Below are 22,766 nucleotides of genomic sequence, written 5' to 3'. Positions count from 1 at the left end.
TCTAATAGCTTGTAGCACATTAGGTCATGCATTAATTTCCCTCCAGGGGAGGTTGAAGTTTAAGCTGGCCTGACTCTACACTCAGGAATCGAGTGATACCTCTTTGTCATACAAGGTCATTAGGTCACTGATATTAAGAATGTAAATAAGTTCATTTATTTTAAACAATGTTTGGGGAGAGTATCCCTGTGGTCTTGTCATGGACTGAATGTTTGTGTCCCCTCAAAATTCATGTGTGGAAACCCTGACCCTCAAATGTGATGGTATTTGGAGACCGAGCCTTTCAGAGGTAATTAGGTTCGATGCTGTCATGAAGGCAGGGCCTCTGTGATGGCACGAGTGTCCTTATCAGAGGAGACACCAGAACTGTCTTTCTGCCCCGTGAGGACACAGCGGAAGGCTGCCATCTGCAACCCAGGGGAAGGCTCTTACCAGAGCCCCACCACGCTGGCACCTTGATCTTGGACTTCCAGCTTCTCGGACTGTCAAAAATAAATGTCTGTTGTTTAAGCCACTCAGTCTATATTTTGTCATAGCAGCCTGAGCGGACTAAGACAGGCCTACGAGTGGGAGCCCCCGAATCCCTCAGGGGAAGGAGAGTCTCCTAGGGTCTGACGCTGCATTCCCTCTGCTCGGCCACCTACCTGGGCTCTTCACCTGGGCCGCCGGGTACCCCATGGGCGACGTCCCTCTTAGATTGAAGTACAGTGTGTACAGGAAACCTGTCTCAGGGACAGGCGCACACAATGACATCAGATGTCCTTACTAATGTCTTTCCTGTGATGCATCCTGACTTCCTGCCTCCTTCCCTAACTAAGATGAGCTAGGAAAGACCCCAGCAGCGCTGTCTGTGTGCGTTTTTAACATGTCCTATCACTTCTCTAAGCAAAAATGAGAGCCTTTCAAATATCAGAATATTCATGGAGCCCGGTGACAATGGAGTCCTTTGGACAGTGCTGTGCCCTCGGGGAGTTTGCTGATGTGGAGATAGATACGTAAGGCCTCATCCTGGAAAAGGACAATATCCACAGCTTCATATGTGCCTTTCACTCGGGCCTATTGTGACTCCTTCCCGATTTGGGAGGCTAGCAGTGAGAGAGCACAGTGTTCTGTGTCTGTTTTCTCTGATAAAATTCTGAGAATCTCAGTGAGGGTTTAGCTACTTTAACATCAAAGACACAGCCCAAGGGTGACCGCATTTGGAAAATGGAAGAAGCAAACATTTCACTCATCCCAGAGAATGTGCCATCCTCCTCGGCGCTGGCCCAGCCTTCCGTTCCGGTTTCCCATCTGAACATCTCTCAAGGAGAATTTGATCTCTCAGGATCAATGAGCTCAAATCCAGGGATGATAGTCCTCTTCCTGTGTTTCGGGTAAACGTGAACAATTTTCTCCTCACATTAAATATCAAAGGACATCAGCCCAGCACTTCACAGGAGACTGTGGTTGTCCTTGGATGTCTCATCTGGGCCTGGTCATCCAGGAGAAAGCAGGATCTGTGTTTTAAGAAGCATGCCCCTCTCAGGCCCCCTCGGAGAGGGCTCTGCTCTTAGGGGCCCCGGGAGGGAATACTGTGCTGTGTGGGGTGTGAGANCTTGAAATGGCACTGGCCCTGCCTGTGCTGTATTTACTACGGAGCAAATGGTAATCAGCTCTATGACCTTGGGCAAGCCAAATACTTTCTAGCGATTGTCTGTTCCTTAGTAAACGGTGGTTAATAACGTGACTGGGATGTCTGATTAAGGCCAGGATGCAGGAGCAGGGACTGAATTTAGTCTTTTATCTGAAACAACACAACAAACACACAAAACATATAAAGTAACAGTTTTTAAGACTGGCCACCCCATAGGGAAGGAAATCGACACTTGAGAACCTGGAAAAAAACAGCTGAGCCCCATGCGTGCCCCAATTTACTGCCTTAAGTTTCCAGATGGAGGAGACAAACTCTGCCCATGAATTTTCATAAAAGCTTTATTCATAATTGCCAAAAATTGGAGCAACCAAGATGCCCTTCAGTATGTGAATGAATAATGACAGAATCTCTCTCTGACAAAACTTAAGTCAGGCTCCTCTGACCTCTCTTCTTGACTAGTCCTTGACCTTGACCTTCTGTGTCTGTCCTCCCTGAGCCCAGTTTTAACCAGTTCTGCTAAGTCATCCCCCCACCCTGATAGGTGAGCACTCCTGATATCTGACCAAGTTCCCATCTTACCTTCGATGTGTAAGTCTTCATCCTGCTGGTAGCAGGAATCCCCCTACCCTTTGATGTCTGCTCTTAGTAACTTTCCATCCACTGGCCTGCTCACCCGTGTGTTGGCTCGCTCTATATACATTGGGTTGTCGGAAAAGTCATGATGCATTTTTGCAACAAAAAAACAGAAAAAATACGTTATGACTTTTCTGACAACCCAATATAAATCCTCATGTGTTCTTGCTGTATTTAGAGTTGAGCAAAAATTCCCTCTCCTATTGGAATAGTCATAACCCCTATCGCAAAAGTCTTAAATGAAGTCTTTCTTTACATTTTAACAAGTATAAGAATATTTTTTTCTTATATAATAAACTGTGGTCCATTTATACAATGAAATATTATTCAGCAATAGGAAAAAAAAAGCTATCAAGCCATGGAAAGACATGGAGAAGCTCTAAAAGTATATTGCTAACGGCAAAAAGTGAATCTGAAAGGCTGCATACTGTATGATTCTAACTCTGTGACATTCTGGAAAAAGCAAAACTATGGAGCCAGTAAAAGGATCAGTGGTTGCCAGGCATTGGGGTGGGGTCAGAGGGATGAATAGGCAGAGCACAGGAGATTTTTAGGGCAGTGAAACTACTCTGGATGATACTATAATGGTGGATATGTGACATTATTCATAGAACTGTGTAACAATAAAGTGGGCCTTCATGTAACTATAGGCTTCAGTTGGTAATAAAGTATGAATATTGTTTTATTAACTGTAACATTTTATTAATTAGAACACAGTTATTAACTATAACTGTATCACACTGATGCAGACACTAATAATGAAAGGAAATATAGGCTGGGGAGAGAGGGTGCATGGGAACTCTCTGTCCTTTCTGTAAAATTAAAACTGATCTTAAAAATGCTTATTCCAAAACATTTAAAAATACTTCACATAGCTTAATATCCACATAGATCCCCCAGAGGAATGGATTATGTAACCAAAGTGGAAGGACTACTGGCCAAAATGTTCCCAATTTGATGAAAACTATAAACCCACATATCCCAGGACCTCAAGGAAACCCCAAATACAAGCTCTATGAAGAAAGTTCACCAAGTCCCCTCATCATCAAATTGCTCAGGACTGATGATAAAAAGAAAATGTTAAAAGCAGGCAGAGAAAAAAAAGGCACATTACACACAGAGTAACAAAGGTAAAGATGGCACCAGCTTCCTTGTCAGAATCAATGTCAGAAACCTGAAGCAATATCTTTAATGTCCTGAAAGAAAAGTAATCTTTAAATTTAGAAAACCATATGCAGTGCAAGTACCTTTGAAAAATACAGGTGAAATGCAGGCTTCTTTCAGCCACACAAGCTGAAAGAATTGATCAGCAGCTGACTCGCGCTATTGGAAATGGTAAAAAAAAAAAAAAGTCCTACAGTCAGAAGAAAGACGGCACCTGATGGAATCTTGGATCTACTCAAAGAAGAATAATGGAAATGGGATAAATAAATCATATTCTTTGTTATTTAAAATCCTTTAAAAGATAGTTGACTGTTTAAACAAAACGATAACAATGTCTCATGGGGGTCATAACATATGGATAAATAAAAATGTGTGGCAACGATAGCATTAAGTCCTGGAGTAAAGATGCATAAGCATAATAGGTTCGAGTTCTTTTATTACATGGGAAGTTGTATAATATCATCTGAATGTAGATGGTGATAAACTATAGATGTGTATACTATGAAAGCTAAAGCAACCACTGAAAACCAGAGAGTCATGGCTAACAGGCCAACAAAGTAGAAAAAATGGAATCCCTAAAAAATACTCAATCCGAAAAAAGAAAAGAGCAGGAGAAAGGAAACTAAGAACAATATGGTATTATTTACCTCTGCCCGTGAGGAGAGTTCCTTGTACAAACTACTCCTATCTTTGTTGATATGTTAATTTCTTTTGAAATTAATTTCACACCAGTTTTCTTGACACATCACTGTCCAAAAAGTGACTGAAATTTTAAGAGAGCTGATTTGATGATACAATAATAAGTTTCTCTGGGGCTATCTTAGCAAATCACAGATTTATAGAATTCAGACCTAGAGGACCTTCCTGTTCCCAATCCCCTCATCTCAAATTTGAGAAAAGTAGAACTCTGGAGAAGGAAGGCTTGCACCCGTATTTGTGGAGCTGTAGTGAGACAATCTGGATTAGACCTGATATCTCCTTCAGTCTAGGAGACATGCAGCTTTACCAGACTTGTTCGTGGCCGGCACCATTCTAATCGATTCATCCACCTGAACTGATTGAGACCCTGCGTGGTGGATATTTTCATCAGACTCTCCACTATAGATGGCGAGAATTTAACTTGCCCACTGTGTGAGAATGGTCGGGCTTGGATTTATTTGAACCCAGGTAGTTGGGGTTATAGGGCGGGCAGTGAACCCCAGCACTACCCTGGCTCTAGCCCAGACATCTCATTCCTGGAAGTCCCCTCTGAGCTACTCCTATTGTTGGGGGTGTTTGGGCAGACTTCCTAATCAGCATCCTTCCCTAAGTGATGGGACGCTGAACAATTGTTTCCCAAGCTGCTTTGCAACTGTCACTTAAAAAAATCACTGACGAAGAGTTAACTGTCACCTAGTTTTCCAGGGTTTCCAGGAGAGGTGCCTTTGTTGAGTTTTAAAAGTTTTTTTTCTTTATCATCTGAAATTGTTTCCTTGGCCCTCAGAGAGCTGTTTCCTATTGTCCTAGGTTTTTGTAAGACGCGACCTCCCACATCCAGATNATGCTTAATGTTTTTTGAAACAATATTGCACAACTAGAGAGAAATCAAAATAGACTATCTAGGATAAAAATTATTTAATTTTATTTAAAATCATCCCTTCCCGTTGACCTTAAGGATAATACTATAATGCCTGACACATAGTAGGAGCTTAATAAATATTTCTGGAATATTGAGTAAGCAACTTTTCCACCACCAAAATGGTGGTGCTATTTCCTTTCACATTGTTCTTCATGCTTTAGGAAGAGCTTTTACTCTCCTATTTTCTTTCTGCTCCAAAGTACGATTTCACACTCACTTCTCCCCACAGTGCAGAGAGTTTGAGGCGGAAATCAGAGGCAGCCTGGGATTTCACAGCTGACTTTCACAGCATGATGCTGTTCTAAGGGAAATAGATGTTCCAAATCGCCAATATTTATTAGTCCAAAGCCAAAGCTGTCTCTTTTGATTTGGATGAGATGATTTTATTTTTAAAACCTCCCTACAATGTTATGCTGCAGCACTTGTTAAAATACAGCAGTGAAGGTGGGCGGGTGAACAACTCAAGGGAAATCCGTATATGCCAAGACCTTCAGTGGCGTGTTACAGCACTTCCTGATGCCCTGGGTCCATGGCTAAGCCTTTGTGCCTGAGATGAGACTTGACTTTACTTGGTTCTCTAAGGGGAGACACGCGTGCATGCACACATACTCTCAGTAAACACAGAGCATCGACTCTGTATGTGTGGCTTTGTATGTGGCTGTGCCTGTTTCAAATAGGGATCAGTGCTCCACTAACTTATGAAACTGCATCTAAAATTGTAGACTTTTTGTTTGTTAGAGCACTGGAGTATCTTTTTGCCCTTGACGGTGGCGCCCTGAAAAGGTCACATGGTGGCCAGCAAGAATGGCGGCTGCCTAGCTGGTGGGCTCACCCACTGAGCCTGGACGAGGATNTCTCTGAGGAGAGCAGGCCCAGACCCTCCATGTGAATGCTGCTCTGTAGAATTTAGTTTCCTCAGGATGGTGGCCCATTGTTTTCACTCATCCAACAGTCCCTTTGTGATATGCCCAGTGCCAACTACTGGGGAAAGCAAGTGAATGAGACACTCTCCATTTTAAGGACGTTATTGCCTAATAGCCATATATTCCCAGCCTTAGATAGACCTCGCCCCGAATTATTTCAGTATCCCCAAACGCATTGACTCAGGTTCTTTCCTTGCTCCACCGAAATGTAAGTATGCTTTCATTTTATCGCCCACTCTTAGGGATCTTCTGCCTGCTCTCCTGTCTTCCTACGATGTTTGCTTCTTTCCAGAGACAGGAAACAGATGGTCAGCCAAGTCGGATAGAATTTGGACCCAGGTCTATTTTCTGCTCTCTTGTTCATCTGTGAGTTTTCATTGCAGGAACGTTGAAGGGAATGACAGGATCATTCACAAAATAATATCAGGCAGTGATAATGATGATAGTGTGACTATTGTCATTGTCATCAAGCTGAAAATCGGAGGTCACGAATCAAAATTTGCTCAGGCAACATGCCTTAGTATAAGAAAGTGGGATTTAAGATTTACAAACATAAATCTTAAAATAAAGGTTTAAATATAAACATTTATAAGCATAAAGAATAAGAAGTCAATATGACATCAAGGTCAAGGCCTGAGACAGTCATGGATCATATGGGGCGCTTGGTGCTGCTTCCTTTGCTCTGGGCTGCAAAGTCCCTCACTAGGTGAGCTGGTGGCAAGACCTCCAGACAGTCACCAAGCAAGTCCCAGCGACTGTCCACCTTTTGAGGCTTTACCACTGGGCACCTGGGACAGGGCCGTGAAACTTCTGGTGTCCTCAACTTCCTCCCTCCTCAGTAGCCCCATCACCAGCAGACGGGAGCCCAGGTCATCACCACCACTTCATGTCCCTCCTCCATCCTGATGAGTGTTGGTAGGGACCAGCACACGGACCATTCACGCCAGTTGATTTGAACTGCCTGTCACTATTTCTCCAGACCTTTCGATATTTCTGCTGATCCCTTTTGTGTTGTTGGAGGCGGCTTGGCCAAGCTCTTCCTCAGAGACCTCAAGCCCCCCATTCTCAGCCCTTCCTGCATCTATTCTCCAGCCCTCATGTTATCTTCCTACACTGCGGAGCTTGAAGCCAGCTCTCCCACGTTACCCCTCCACCCTCCAACGTTGTATTTATGTTCACGTTTTCCCTCCCAGGACGTGCTCCTTTTTCCTTCCAGGCTGCTCCCCAAACAGTGCTCTTGTCACAATTCCCCTGAGTTTTCTAGGACCTTATTTCATCAGTCCTCTCCTCTTGCTTCTGCCATCAACTCTAGTGATCACTGTGTTTCTTCTGACACGGGTGTTCAGGTCCCCCAATTTTGAAACCTTTCCCTTTGTCAACTTCCATACTATTGCATGTTTTCATTATTTCTGGCCCTCTCCTCCCCCCCCCGAAAACTTATTAAAGTAATAGTCTGTACCCACTACTATTACTAATCTCTCCTGATTTGGGCTATGCCTGCTACATTCCACTGAAACTTACATTTTCAAGGTCACCCATGACTTTCCAATGTCAGATACCAAGGCTATCTCTCCATGCAATTTCTTGCTGGCCCCCTTGAAGAATCCACACAGTTGACCTGACCCCTCTGTCGGCTGCCTTTCTTTGGTTGGCAAACGCCACATGTCCTGGTTGACTTTCTCCTCTTTGATGATTTCTTCGCTATCTCTTTCCTTATCTTTTCCTTCCAGCTCAGAAATGTCAGTAGACCCCAGAACTCAGCCTGCACCCCCTCCTTCTGTCAATCTCTCCTTTCTCAATTGGTCATCCCATCCTTTTCCCGGGCTACATCCATCACTTCTGTGTAGATGAGTCTAAATGCGGGCCTGTCTTCTCTCATTGCTTTGCATGTTCCCTTCTTCCTGCCACCTCCAACCAAATATGAATTTCTTTCGCATGACTCTTTTTTTTTTCAGATGGTAACTATTAGTTTCCAGAGTATCACAAACTAGGTGATAAATAACACACATTAAAACAACACCTTTAGGGCTGGCCGAGTGGCACGTTGTTTAAGAACTGGCTTGGGACACCAGAGGGCCCCGGTTCAGATCCCACATATGAGGGCCAGTGATGCTGTGCCCTCCACAGCTAAGATGCTGAACAANTCTCAGAATGCACCGGGAACTGTGTCACCAGGCCTTTCTTCTTGCCTTCCAGTTTTACGTGAGCCCTATACAGTCCGTGTGGAGGACCAGAAAACCATGAGAGGCAATGTCGCGGTCTTCAAGTGCATTATCCCCTCCTCGGTGGAGGCGTACATCGCCGTCGTCTCATGGGAGAAAGACACTGTTTCACTCATCTCAGGTAGGCCCCGCGCTGCCAGGCTGAGGGCACCGGGTGCACCTTCTCACAGGTTGGTTCCGACAACCGGTCGGGTCTCTGATGATGCGTTCATCATGATAAAAACTGATGTACTTCAAGATGGCCGTTATTTTCTGATCAAATGCGATATCGGTGTTTTATATTGGTTTACGTGGCTCGATTCAGAAGAATTTCAGTGAATTGACGGATGGATAGACATTAGTCACTTGCATTATACCTGATAGCCAGCATTTTACTTTTATAAGGAAATTCTGGTTGTATTTCTGCTCCTGGAAATAAGGAAGCAGGATCATTGCATCTTAGAGAGACCTCAGTGACACTGGGGACTGATATTTGGAAACTGAGTTCATGCTGTGTTGACCCTTTCAAGGGTATGTGAGTTGCGTGGTGTCTCTGACTTCTTCCTTGAAGATCTATTCACAATACTGTTCAGCACTGGAATATATTTGTATGGAAGTGATTTCTTGGCTTCTGTTTCGTATGTAGAAATGACACAACGGAAGTTTAGCTTTTAAGATGGGGCGGTACTTCTCCTCTTGTGCTTTTTGAGCCCCTGCTCATGCCCTTTCCCCCAGAAGCCACGTAGGTGTCTTTTCAAAAAGGGCCCAGTTTTCCCATTTTGGACATCTTTGATAATGATTGTTGGCTGCTTTTGGAAGAGCTGTGGTGCACATTGGATGTGGTATAACGCATTGTAAAGGTCGCCTTTGTTTGTGTGTTATGTCATGGATGCAAGTTTGTGCACACACACACACACACACACACACACACACACACACACATTTTCACGTAATTCTTGAATAACGTCCAAGTTTTGTCAATGTGTAGAGATAAGAAACTGGAACTAAACTCTCATGGTGACACAGCATTTTTGTCCTGCAGCTATTGATTTGCTAGACAGAATATTTACTCTGTAGGAACAATGAAAAAAATCATTAAACCATTAGAAAGCCCAAATTAAAAGTTAAATCTTTGGTCTTTAAAAGTGCATTATGGTAAACTAGGATGTAATAGACGTTTTCAGCTTTCCTTGGTATCATCTTTACAGTGAATCTGAAGTTCCTCACACTTCACTGAACAATAAATTCCTTGCTGTTATGTTGATTCACCATCAAAATTTGTTCACTTACAATATTGAAAAAATAATAAGCCTAAAAACTGAAATGTGATTGAAAAAACCAGAGCAGAGACTCACATGTACACATTATTTACTAATTGTTTAATGACGTTAATTACATCTCTTTAGAGGTCATTTTAGTTTCTTGATGGCAGAGGGAGAGATTTGATGACAAGTCTGTCTGGCTGTGAGTTTAGGGACGAGGAGAATTTGGGACAATATTTGCAACGTCCCACACTCAGGGACCCAGGCTCATGGAGGCTCTGCTGACTTATAACAGCCATCACACAACCTCAGGGTCCTTCCTGGTGGGGGAAGAGAGCAGAGGGAACTGCAGACTGCCTCTATGTGCTTCCACGTGGCGGTGACATATGTCATTTCTGTTCATGTTTAATTGGCCAAAGGAAGTCACATGTCCATGTTTGACTTCAGTAGGGTATGTGCCCGGAAGGAGAGAAAAACTGGCAATCGGGGTGAGAAGTAGAAATATCTACCATGAGGTTTTATAAGTCTATATGGATATCTATAGGTAGATCTTATATAGGTTATATAGAAAATGTAATGTGTGTGTTCTTAGGTTTCCTGGACACCTTTAATTAGAGCTGTACTCATATGCAAGTTTCATCTTATTGCAATCTATGCAAAGAGGCTTTTGTTTTCTTCAAACATGGACCTAATTAAATAAAACAAAAGGAATTTTACATCTGGTGAGTGGAGGGGATGCTGACATACAGAATCAATATTGTGTTGACAGGAACCGATAACTCCCATGTCCTATCCTCAATCATACGTTCGAGCTTTATGCTTTGGCAAAATTTTAAAAGTAACAGGTACCATGGATAAATGCCTGGCTTTTCTTTATCAGAAACGTATCCAGAAAACCAATATAGCACAGGCTTTTATCTTATTTAGAAATACATCAGTAGCAAGGTTTTGTTTGTAAGTAAGTCATTTAACCAAACACAAGGTATTCTCAAGATACTCCACATTGCAGAAAGGAGAGAGGGAGGAAAGGAGAGAGGGAGAGAGAGAGAGGGAGGAAAGGAGGGAGGGGGAGAGAGAGAGAGAGAGAGAGAGAGAGAGAGAGAGAGTGCTGTTTTTACGTTCAGGCAGTTCAACCTGAGAACAGGGCCCCCAAACAGCATTATGACCCATAGCCTGAAAATTCAGCCTTACAATGTGAGTTGCTGTGGCCCATTGTCAGATGCTGTTGCCAGTCCCTGAGCCCCACCCACCGTCACTGCCAAAAGTGCCCAGGGAAGGAGGTCATGAAACCACCGGAGATGACACAGTGGTATCTGGGGATCTTGGTAAGGAAGCCAGTTCTGGCTGGTTGAGGGGAAGGACTTCCTTTCTCTCTGGCGGCATAGACCCCGAGTGCGGCAAGGCACGCGGAGAGAGAGGCTCCGGGGACAGCCCGGCTGGGACCTCCCTCCCGCAGGCCCCAGAAGCCCAGCGATGGGGCTTCTCTTTATTCTGGAGGATTTACGCTATCCAATTTCAAAACTTCCAATAGAGCCACAGTACCCGAGGCCACGTGGTGCTGGTGTGGAGATAGAAGCTCGCAGGTCAACGGGACGGGGTGGGAAGCCTAGGAAGGAATAATCACGTGTGTGATTCACTGGTTTATTTTTTTGAAGTATAATTTACATACATTATTCTATTAGTTTCAGGGATATACCACTAGTAATTCAACATTGATATGCCTTATGATGTGATCACCACGGTAAGCCCAGTAACCAGCTGTCGCCATACAAAGCTATTAGGATATNTATTTTAAATTCAGGAGCTATGATTAAGCTAGTTTTTATTATTTTTCCTATTGATTTATAGATCTGGTATCTGTATCCTTGGGATAGTTATTGAGAAGTAGAGGAGGAAGACCTACAGATTCTGGATATTTCTGTTTGGGAGGGTCTGTTAGGTTGAGGCAACGTGAGGATCAAACATTTTCAACTCCAAGTGTAACAGCAGGAATATTCAAGGTGACAAGGTCAAAACCTATAGAAAGTCTCGGTAGGGTTCTTTGTGTATGTCAGGTTATTACATAGGATGGAAAATCCAGTTTTATAGAGAAGTTTATTTGTTTATTAGTAGCTATCAGATGTGACCAGAATTTAAAGACTGGTGGGAAAAAAAGCAATTTAGAATGCACTTTTCCCTTGGGTTTAATGTTGACTTATCTTTTGTCTCAAATCCTTTTGAAAAAGGATTAGGTGGGACAGAAACTATAAATTAGGGACAGTTTTCTGAACTCAGTTATAGAATCCTATGAGGGAGTGAACGCCAGATGGAAATGAAAGAAAACGCTAGAAGAAGAAAGGAAAAGCAAAGAGGCCTCACGTATCCATTTCCTTCTGCATGCCCGTGTTCATTCTTGCGGCTGCATGATAAATTCAGGGGCTTATTATTGATTTTTTCCTTCTCTGCTCTAGCCTGCTGACCTGCTTTGGTTGACAGGTTTGTGTGGATCAAACTGATCTGACAGTCAAAAAGTGTGCCACCATGTTAGTCCCCGTGGTCTGGAAAAATCTTGTATTACAGTGAGCCCTTATCAGCAGAAACAGAACACAAGAGAGAGCCATTGACACACCTTCCTATGCCTGAATTCCTATGAATCCAGGGACATCAGCCTCAAATCAAAAGCACCTGGAATTATTTGTTTTAATAGATGTGCATTTTGTGTGTGTATATATTTCTGTTTGTATAAATGTTGGGGTGAGAGTTATGGCTTCTTTGGTCTTAGTCACATTAACTGCCATTTAGTTCTTAAAATAATACCTTTGTGATATCTGGGATTTGCTTCAACCTAATCTAATACGAGGGGGCAGTGTGCAGCGAGGTTTAATCCTATTAAAATGGGTGATGGATACTTGGGCGTTCGTTACACTGGTTTTTGTGCACATTTAAAATATTCTACAATGAAAAGTTGAGGAAAGTACACCTGTGTAAGAAACCGTGGTATTTTTTCATTTGAACCTTCATAGTACACGTTTATACACGAACAATTGGCACAGCATCAAACCAGGAATAGGCAGATTATGAATGTCATGTTTTAAAAATTCATGACACACTCAGTGAAGGGCTGTTTCCCTGCTGGTTATGAGATGCTGAAATGCTGGCATGAGACGAGAGCCATAGAGAAGATTGTCCTTTAAAATTAGTGATGATTCTGCAAGTTGACAGTGTCTTCCCAGTTTATAAGGTGGAATGTTTTCAACCAGCATTTTCCAAGCTGTATCCAGGGAGAGGCTAAGCAGATAGGAAAAAGGTCATGTGGATTCTGGGTTCAGAAAATTTAGGAAAGAATATATTAAATAATAACAACACAGCTCTTTACTAAAGGACCCCATACCATGGATCTTTAAGTAATGATGGCAATTTTAATTTTTATTTGCTTTTATTTTCCAAGACCATCCCTGATAGTCCTTAGAATACAATTTGGGAAATGCTACCTTAGAATTTAAGGCAACTAAAGCTGATTTACATAAAAGCAGTGTTCTTTTAAGCCTTAGGTTCAACAACTAAAGGTTAAGTATGGGCTAAATGTTTCGTAGCACTAGACACCGCTTATGGGTAGAACAAATCTGAAAATTCTATTTTTCTAGAATCTAGTATATAGATGTCTCTGGTTTTATTGGATTCTGATTTTATTTTGTACTTTTTGGGCATCATTTTCATCTGTACTGCTGTAAAGCAAGGCGGAATCATGGCCAGCTCCAGAATAGCCAGGTGTGGAGTGGGAAGGAAGGGATGTGTATTCATGCGAAGATGGGACAGTAAGGGGAACCAGCCACGCGTGGGTCCTCGGGTGGTACAAAGGCCCCTAAGAGGAACACACTTGGAGAGGGAGGGCTGAGAGGTGGGAGGGCCTCTGGGCCTACTGGGGGAGTTTGGATTTTTGTGTAGGGACAATGAAAAACTGTTGAATTCTGGGCTGAGGGATGATGTAACCATATCACTGTATGGAGAACAGTGGGGAGTGGGAGCAAATGTATTGTTGAGTGAGTAGTAAGGAGACATAGTGGAGGCTTGACTGGAGTAGTGCACATGAGGACAGAGAAAAGAGGACAGTTTGGGAAATGTTTGGGAAAGATCTGATATGTTGGCTGATAGACTGGATGTGAGCCGTAAGAGAAAGATGGTCATCAAGATGACGCAGGTTTTTGGCCTAAGGAACTTAGTGGATGGTGCTACCATTAATAGATGGAGAAACTGTGTTATGTAACTTTATTAATCAGCATTTGAACAGCTTTGCTATTAATACCAGGCAAAGCCCTATACGAACTCTCTTCTTTGTGGGGGTGAGAGAGGGGTCCTTTTAACCCTTAAGCTCACTAAAGATATCTTGCTGAAGCTGGCTTTGCACTTACTTTCACAAGGCACTGAGCCTAGCTTTGCTCACGTGGTTTGCCTGTGTTTCATCCTGGCTTTTATCTGACTTACCCTGACTGCCTCACTGCTGACTTCTCTAGGATACATTCCCAATGATCAATTTCAGGTTAGTCCAGATAAAGGAAATGGAATGGTTTAGGCATTTGAGAAGATAAGGGGCTGTCAACTGCCCCACCCAAAAACCTCTGGATACAACAGCTGACATGTCACAATTACCCACTGTTTAATCTTGTTTATTTAGTTAAGCTAAGTGTGAAAAAGTCAAGAGCACACTCTTTCTTTAGTCTGGATGTGGTTTCCCGGAGAAGTGCTGCCTACATTCTCCTTGTTTTTCTAGGTTTAATTTCCTTAGCGCTTCCAAGTCGGCTAACTTTAATTAATCTTTATAAGTTTAAACTATTCTCTCCTTTGCCCGTAGTCACCCTGTTCCTCTTTCTTGCTTAGTAGAGGAAACTTTAGTTTTTCCAGGTTAGTCTCAGCTGTTTCTTCTTCAGAAGAAATTCTTTTAACTTCTCAATAAGTTTTGTACTTTCCAATCTTTGGGCCATTTTCTTTGATCTCTCTACAAATATTGCTGCATTAAGGACAGTGCATAAATTTTCTTCCAAAATCAAAAGTGAGGAAGATGAACTTTTATATCTCTCTAAGAAAGTAAATGTGGTCAAAGATGATATTGATTTTCTTGGGAGAAGCTTTGTGGTCATGTTTCTAATTAGAACATGGTCATGAATTGTGTCCCTTTCAACTAGTTCCATTTGTATTGCTGTTTAATTGTCTTAAATTCTTTTTAGTTTTCACTTTTAAATCAGGATGTGTTTTATCCTAATGATATAACAACATCATTTGATGAAGGCCAAGTAGTTTCTCTTGTACAAGTTACATGAAAAAAAATATATAAATGTATGTATGACTTGTCTTCTATTTGTTCTAATTGATTCCTTTTTAAGGAATTCTGAGTCACCTATTCAGAAGCAACTGGAGACTAATTTTTAAAAAACAATTGTTGAGGAGGTATTTGTACACCCACATTCACAGCATTATTCACTACAGCCAAAAGGTGGAAGCAACCCAAATGTTCATGGACAGATGCGTGGATTCGCAGGATGGTGTATCCATGCAAGAGAATACTATTCAATCTTACAAAGAAAGAAAATTTTGATATGTGCTACAACAAGAATGAACCTTGAGAACGTTATGCTGAGTGAAATAAGCCAGTCACAAAAATATAAATACTGTATGTTCCCCTTAGGTGAGGTCCCTAGAATAGTCAAATTTAGAGGCATGGACAGTAAAATGGTGGGTGTCAGGCGCTGGGAGGAGGGGAAATAGGTACTTGTTGTTTAATGGGCATAGAATTTCAGTTTTATAAAACACAAAAATGTTCTAGAGATTGGTTGCACTCTAATGTGAATATACTTAACACTGCTGAATTTTACTCTTAAAAAGGGTTAAGATGGTAAGTTTTATATGTATTTTACCACAATTAAAAAAATTATAACATCTTTTCCCTTTAAATAACTACCTGGGAAAATTGATTTTGTTCATAGATAAAGATCTTAGATAAATTAACTTCAAATAGTTTCATATGTGTGACATTGTGTTTTATAAACAGTTTCAAAATTCATTCTAAGAATTATTTCTTCCTAGTATTTTTTAAAAGAATGTCGATGGTACTGAATTTGGATTTTTTTTCTTTATTGTAGCCATATGTTAAAAAAAAAAGTCAGCCCTTAGAAAATGAGAAACAAATAAATTATAGACTTAAAAATTGTAATAACATTTTGGGAATAAATATGAAGGTAACTTAACCAGCCTTAATTTTTTTAACACTATGGTTGCCTGAATGATAATATAAGTGGGCTATAAGCTACAAGAGAGCGAGGATGTATTTGATCTGTTATGTCTAGAAGAGTAGTTGGCACATCGTGTAAACTAAATGAGTATTTGTTTAATGAATGCATGCAGAAGGTGTCTGTACAAATTACTACCTGGGCATGTAGTATGTAGAACAGACCCCTCAGCCGATCACACAGCACTTCTAGATATAGGAATCCTTCTTGATGTCGGTTTACCACATATCACTTACCCGTGAGATTTTAGTAGCTCAGTATTTTTGTATCTCAGAGTAGATAAGTGGATCCTATATATGAAAACAGTGGAAAACTGAAATGTGAAGAGATTTGTCCATTGTCTCAAATGAGTAACAGGGCTGTCCTCTGTTCAGGATGCTAAATGATGCAATAACTATCTAGTGAGCACTTACTGTGTGCAAGCCCTGTACTTGGCTTTGTGAATCTAGCTGTGAATAAGAGAGTACAGTTCCTGCACGAAAGGAATCTCTAATCTGGCATGTATTGGAGGGGAGGTGGTATAACTACTTCAGAGCTTCCTAGCATCTACCCTCCACCACACTGCCCCAGTTTTTTTAACTTTATTTTTTCCCAGTCACAACCTTTTGGTGGGGTTATCTAAAGTAAGTAGGTAGGTCCATTGGTGTCTCCAGGTGGTCTGGAATGCTCTGCCTCTTACACACAAGTTGTTATGTGTTAGTTCCTGACAATGATATGATAGGCAGCCTAACGGCAATCCATTCTATTAGTTTAATAGATAAAATTTTGTCTTTTAATCTCCCAGAACAGTGTTCCTTAAATGTGCACATGGATTGCTTGGGAATATTGTTGATACAGGCTCTGATTCAGTAGTTCAGGGTAGGGCCTGAGACTCTGCATTTCTAATGACTTTCCAGGTGCTGCAGAAGCTTCTAGTCCATGGCTGCACTGTGAGTGGCAAGGCTGTAGGCTCTTGGCCCTACCTGCCCATTCCAACCACCTGGGTGGATTTTTATAAATACTGATGCCCTGTTTGTAGGGATTCACGTTCATTGTCCTGGGCTTGGCTTATTTTAAAAAGCTGTCCCTGTGCGTTTAATGTGCTACTAGCGCTGAAGACCACTGCCCTGGACAAGCATGACGGGCACTTGTTTGTCACCCTGTGTCACTGAGCCCACTAGTGATGTTTGGATGAATACCAGTGTCTTTCAGGGGTGCAAGGGAGTTTGGGGGAAATGCTCATGAGACAGCACCAGCACAGTGACTGGTGGTCAGAGACGGGTTTGCTGGGCAAGTGAACAGAGTAGTTGATCCTTTTCAGACATTGTAGGTTTTGAGTGACTTCATCCCAAGGCCCCTGTGTAGTGTTCCAGCCCCTGGTGTAATGGAGGGCGAAAGGGCCTTGTACTCCAAGATAAAACTGGGAAATGTATTGGAAGGAAGGTAGTGAACAAATCAGTTTATATCTATGATAGATGATGACAGATAATATTAGGAGATAGATAGAGGATAAATAGATAGATAATACACAGTAAATAGATGATAGACAGACAGATAGGATAAAGAAGGAAGAAAAACAAGATACACCTTTCAGAATGGAGGGGCATGAGTCGATGGCAGCCTCTCAGGGACTGAAGTCGGAGGGTCACAGAGAGATCATGAGCATGTAGTTTCAACAAATGCTCAGCAAGATAAACAAGCATTTATTTTTTGATAGTATGTTTAAATAAAAATAGAAATCAAGGCTTTAAAAACTGCTTCTGGATGAAAATATTTTTCCCTTGCTAAGAACGGCTTTTTCAGATACATTCAATTTGCTGCCGAGCCCATGACAGGCTCTCAGAGAAGCACAACCTCACTGGGTAGGTAACAGTGGGAGAACAACGTGCATTTTTCCACCTGAGCAGAAAGCGCTTTCTGACTTTTTTATGAGGTGTTATTTTTATTGCATTATAAAACCCACGCAGGACACAGGACGTGGTTCTCATGTGGTTTTATCTTCCTAACCATGATCCTGATATACATCTTGGGAAACGTTTTCCTCTGCAGACCCTCTTCTCCTGGAGGTGCAGGGTCAGCAAGATAACCCACTGTGGGTAGCTTTGGGAGTGACAACATGAAGTGGCCTCCAATGATGCGATGGTCTCTAAAAGCTTTGCAAGGCTGTGCAGTGTCCCTCTCGTAAAATGCCTGCTGTTCACTAATGCTGGGGATATAATAATAAGGCCAACCAAGAGCAAAATTCACTCAGTAAATTTAGAGATCTAATTGGCTTTATTAAAAGATTCACGAATTGAGCAGCATCTCATCTGACAAGCAGAGAGGTACTCTCATGGGTTGTACAAGATGGAAGCCTTTTATAGCAAGGAGGGCCAGTCAAAGAAGCCATCAGTGAGGAAAAATGAAAGTTTATTGAGGAAAAGTAAGAGTTCAGATGACCTGGCTTCTCACTGGCTGAGCTGCCGCATTTCCATTGGCTGGGCTTGTTGCTGGGCTTGAAGAAAATCTTCCCTCCTCCTTCAGGAGCAATAAAGGAATTGCGCTTCCTGCTTGGGAGTGCGAAGTACCCTCTCTTCCTGTTGGTCTGTAAGAGAATAAGCTGACACTGTAACTGAGGACGTCTTCCTGTTTGGGGTAATTGAGGACAGTGCTAGAGCATGACAGCTCCCTCTGCAGGCCTTCCTGACTCTAATTTCAGTTGAGGTTTCCTTTATTAATTTTCACACAAGGAAGCCAGTCAATAGGAAAACATTAAGTTAAGAGAATTAACCAGCCACGGGCTTTTGGCAACTCTTGTACCTCGCTGAGCATCACTTGGAAAGAGTCTGTGGAACACTTGCTTCTGATTCCTGGGACATTTGGCTTGTTTTAGTGTCTCTGTTGCTCAGTCTTAGTGACAACCAGCGCTGCAGAACTGCAGTCGGCTGGGGAAACAGAGGAATAGAGCCCGGGGTGTGAGAGCTGGGGGCCCAAAGACTTCAAGGACAAAAGAGACAGGAAAACACTCACCAGGGACTTTTCTGTTTTTGTAAAATGAAGCACTCCAAATGGAGGCCTGGCTGTCCCCGTGGTGTGTGGGAGCCATTGTACCTGCAGGGAGAGGAAAGGTGGGTGACAATGGGCAGGGGTAGAGAGCAGCCGGCTGGAACCTGGGCTCTGCCACATCCGGGCACCTCTGCCCACTGGTTTCCTCTTCTGGAAGATGGTGTTGCTGCAACCACCACTTTTCTATGGTTGTTTTCTGGACTAAATCGGATGACACATGTAAAGTACTTACGTCAGGGCTTGTCACGCATGGTACAAGTATCATCCTCATAATCAGTGCATTTTGCCTTGGGCATCTATAGCACGGGGGTGTAGGGCTAGGGCCAGGAGAAAAGCCTCTTGTGCCCTTACCTGGCATTTTCCAGGTGTGGTTGGTCTCCCCGGGTCACCATTGGATGGTTGAAGTTCCCCATTGAGAAGACTCTGCCTACTGCACAAGTACCTTTGGTCTGCAGCTGGTCCTTAGGCAGGTGACCAAGGAGAGATATTTACCAAATGGAAGCTGGGAAAATCTGAGGCTTTGGGCCATGGTGATGAGTGGCCTGAGATATTCAGGGAATGGAGCAGTGCCGTCCTGAGATCCTCCCATCCATGTCTTCACATCCAATATCAACACCACCCAAGTTCTCTGCTTTAAGAGAGAGAGGATTGTACATACGCTACGGCCTTCACTGAGTGGTTCATCCCACGAGTGTTTATTGGGCGTTTCCATGGACCAGGCATTGCATGGCTGGAATGTGGGGTGTGGATCGGTGAGCAGTACTATTGGGCTCCTGTACTCACAGCCTATGGTCTTGGAGAGACTGCAAAGAATCATGCAAATCATTATTTAGTTAGAATTGTGAGACATGCAAGAAATGGAATGGCAGGTGGGGTTTCCTCCAGGTGCGAATGTCCGCTCAGTGGTCCAGGCACAGCACTGTTCACCAGCAGCAGCTCGGACCCTGGAATGAGCTGGGGTCACATGCCTATCTGTGAACCACTCGCCACGTCTAGGGTCATAGTGGTGGTGACCGTGGGCCCATGCCAATGATGCGTGCCTCCTTCCAGGAGAGCCCAGGTGCTTTGACCTTGAGAGGGTAAAATGGGTGCCCTGAGACAAAAATGACAGGTATCCATAAACCAGCATTAAAGGGGTGGGAGGAGAGTGTTGGCACCACAGACAATCCCATGTTGTGTGGGATTGGCACGGGCACTGATGCTAACAGGACACACACACACACACACACACACACACACACACACAGAGGCATCATTGACAACCAAAAAAAGTGCCTGTGTATTTCCAGAAACCCCTAAAGTTGGGCTTCTGATGAGCACTCTACTCTACTGCTTCTACTTTTTTTTTTCTATTTATTTCCATTTTCATTAAGTGCCTTGAAAGGAAGTAAGCCCATTCCCAGTGGTGTCTTTTGGGGTAAAGCACAGCTTGGAGAGGAATGTACTTGATATCTGCTCTGCAAATGTACCCTTGGTGGGTGAAGACAGGCGAGGTTTGAGCTTGTGGTCCCTTTGGGCTGAAGTACTGCGCTTTGTTCTCCTGCTCTCAGATTCAGTTTGTCATTTTCCAGATAAAGCAGGGAACTCTTGATGTTTAAAAAAAGTACATGTTTAGATGGACATATCTGTCACAAAGTTAATTCTGATAGGTGGTAAATAAAAGGGAAAAAAACATCTATAGAACTGCAGGATAAAAGATAGCCAGGAGTATGCCTTTCAAGGAAGAAATATTAACAGAGGCGTTCCTTTAGACATTTGTTTTTTATATGATTGTAGATACTCATAAATTCTGATGCTTTTGCAAATTTTTTTCTTTTACAACTTAATGCCCTCTTCTTCATGCCTTCAAGTTATCTCTGTTCCGCTTACCAGGCACTAGTCCCCGATGGCCTACCAGGGGACTGGATATGCGATTTCACACTCCAATCCCATGCGTACAGTACGTACTTTGAAAACATAAAAATACCTTGATAGGAATATTCTAAGTAATAAAAATCTCAGTTGTGTAGTTTGATTTCTTCAAATATTTATTAGCTCTATTGTTTACATTTATTTACCGAGCAAGGAACTTCTGCTCGAAGAAATTGGCCCACTTTAGAAAATGGAGTTAAATGTTTCTCCATTTTCATGTTGCCTTCTATTTACAGCAGAGATCTTAACAGTTCCGGTCCTCCCCTCCTTCCTTCCTTCCCTCCCTGCCCGGTATAGTTTGAAGTGTAGTGCTTACATGACGGAAAATTCGCAAACTTAATGGTCTGACCTTATATGTCCATTTTGTTAGGGAAACCTGTGACCATTAATTCTTTTACAGTCTAAACTTCACTAAAAGCAAATAAGGAAATCAACACCATCCTCAGAAAAGTCAGTTTGTTTTCTTTTCTTAAGAAGACACAGCACATGAATTCAATTACTTCTTTTAATTATGAAACATTTCAAATGGGGATTTTGTCTGTGTTCTCGCTTGTCTGGTTCTGGGCATTGGACTATTTTGTTGAAATGATTGTTGAATGAATAAATGCATTTCAAATAATCAGAAAAGGACAGGGCGTGATCAAGCAGGTGCTTCATCCAACACAGAGACAGAAGTATATACTTTGCCGCATTTCATTCTTTTTTCATAAACAAAAATGTTAGGTAGAGCCAGAGTCCTGCTCGCATTTCCTACTTTTATTTTGAAACCTTTAAACCTATTGATGAATCTATGCCCCACAGGAGCTGTTTCTTGGTGGATTGAAAAGTGTGTATACGTGACGTCACACATTCACCTTCAAGTTCCTTTTAGATAATTTCCCCAAACCCTCCCTGTTTTTCTGCAGAAACTGCACCTAAATATTCTACTTCCAAAACCTCAAGGTCAAGGGTTGGTGAGCCTGGGGGCTACAAATGTAATCAGGACCCAGAAGCGGCTGGCCTTGGGCTCAGACTAAACTGGGTTATGAAATTAGCCTGGAGGGGACAGAGGATGATGTCAGATCTTAATGTGATAACATCGCCTTGGGTTCTCCTTGCAAGAGAACAGTCTGCTTTTTTTTAATTTTTATTAGTTATTGAGATGGATGCTTCTTTTCTCATTAAGTTTCTGTCATTGCTGGTTTGGCTTTGATCACAAGTAGTTTTCTTGTTACTTTGATTGTCAAGGACATTTGATGGCAGAGGGATTCCTTGAGTCAGCAGACACGACATGCTCTCAGCCCTTATCCAAACCTTGGGGGCCACATGTGTTTCTGGATTTCTCAGATTTTAGGCGGGCGACATTGTGTGTATTCTGAATGTTATGGACCCCCCAACCCCCACCCCATGGAGCACAGGGCAGTATGGCTTTGCTATTTCTGCAGCCAAAATATTGGAACATGGAATTTTTACTCAAGGTGTGATAAACAAGGACCAACAGTGGCCTGTCAGTGAGGGTCAGACTTTGCCCCCTAACCCCCTTTTTCATGTGCTTCTGTGTGCACTCCCTGCAGGGGTGTCTCCAGGGGGCCGCAGTCTCCTTGTTCATGTTTCAGACTTGAAAGTCATCTGCAGAGGCAGCCGTAGTTTACAGATTGGCAATTTTGCTATAATTAAGTTTCATGAATATGAAGATTCTTGTAGAATTCCCACCATGTCCCATGGTGACGATTTGCAACAAAATTCCTCTTCGTTCACTGTGACCTATTAGAGTGTCGCTCCAGCTCAAGTGACATGTGATGTTTACTCCCATGAAGTGCAAACCACATATTAGTTCATTTTTGAGCCTTCGCAGAAGCAGTCTGAGAGGCACACGTGTCCAGAGGGCTTGACCAAGAAACTGAGCCGGTCAGGGCTTTCTCAGAGCTGGAGAGAGTCAGAAAGTAAATGCTAGCACTGTAAGCCTGGGAGGCGGGGGACATTTGTAGAGTTGCCTTTGTTGTTTTCTTCTGTCACCAGTGGCTTGTCCCGGCAAAATCTCAGAATGAACCAACTTCTCTGTCACTGAGACGGAGTTCTTCCTCGGGGACTGATCTTTGCTGGCAGCTCCTGGTAGGAAAGCTTGCCCTGACCAATTTGCTCCCACAAAGTAGCATCT

At 42.7% G+C, this 22,766-nt stretch overlaps 1 protein-coding gene across 1 annotated transcript in view; it reads left to right on the top strand.

The window, feature by feature from the left end:
- The window catches only part of LOC109372653 (Down syndrome cell adhesion molecule), a gene marked incomplete at both ends in the record, with an annotated part of 567,322 nt that overhangs the window by 129,150 nt on the left and 415,406 nt on the right, over positions 1-22,766 (top strand). Inside the window, one exon of the mRNA XM_019626036.1 lies at positions 8,168-8,314. Coding sequence (XP_019481581.1) covers positions 8,168-8,314 — 147 coding nt within the window. The remainder of the gene's footprint in view (positions 1-8,167; positions 8,315-22,766) is intronic.

This window comes from Hipposideros armiger, unplaced genomic scaffold (genome assembly GCF_001890085.2).
Source record: "Hipposideros armiger isolate ML-2016 unplaced genomic scaffold, ASM189008v1 scaffold_653, whole genome shotgun sequence".
Classification (NCBI taxonomy): domain Eukaryota; kingdom Metazoa; phylum Chordata; class Mammalia; order Chiroptera; family Hipposideridae; genus Hipposideros; species Hipposideros armiger.
The sequence above is the reverse complement of the archived record's forward strand: the minus strand, read 5'-3'. Positions and strand labels throughout refer to the sequence as shown.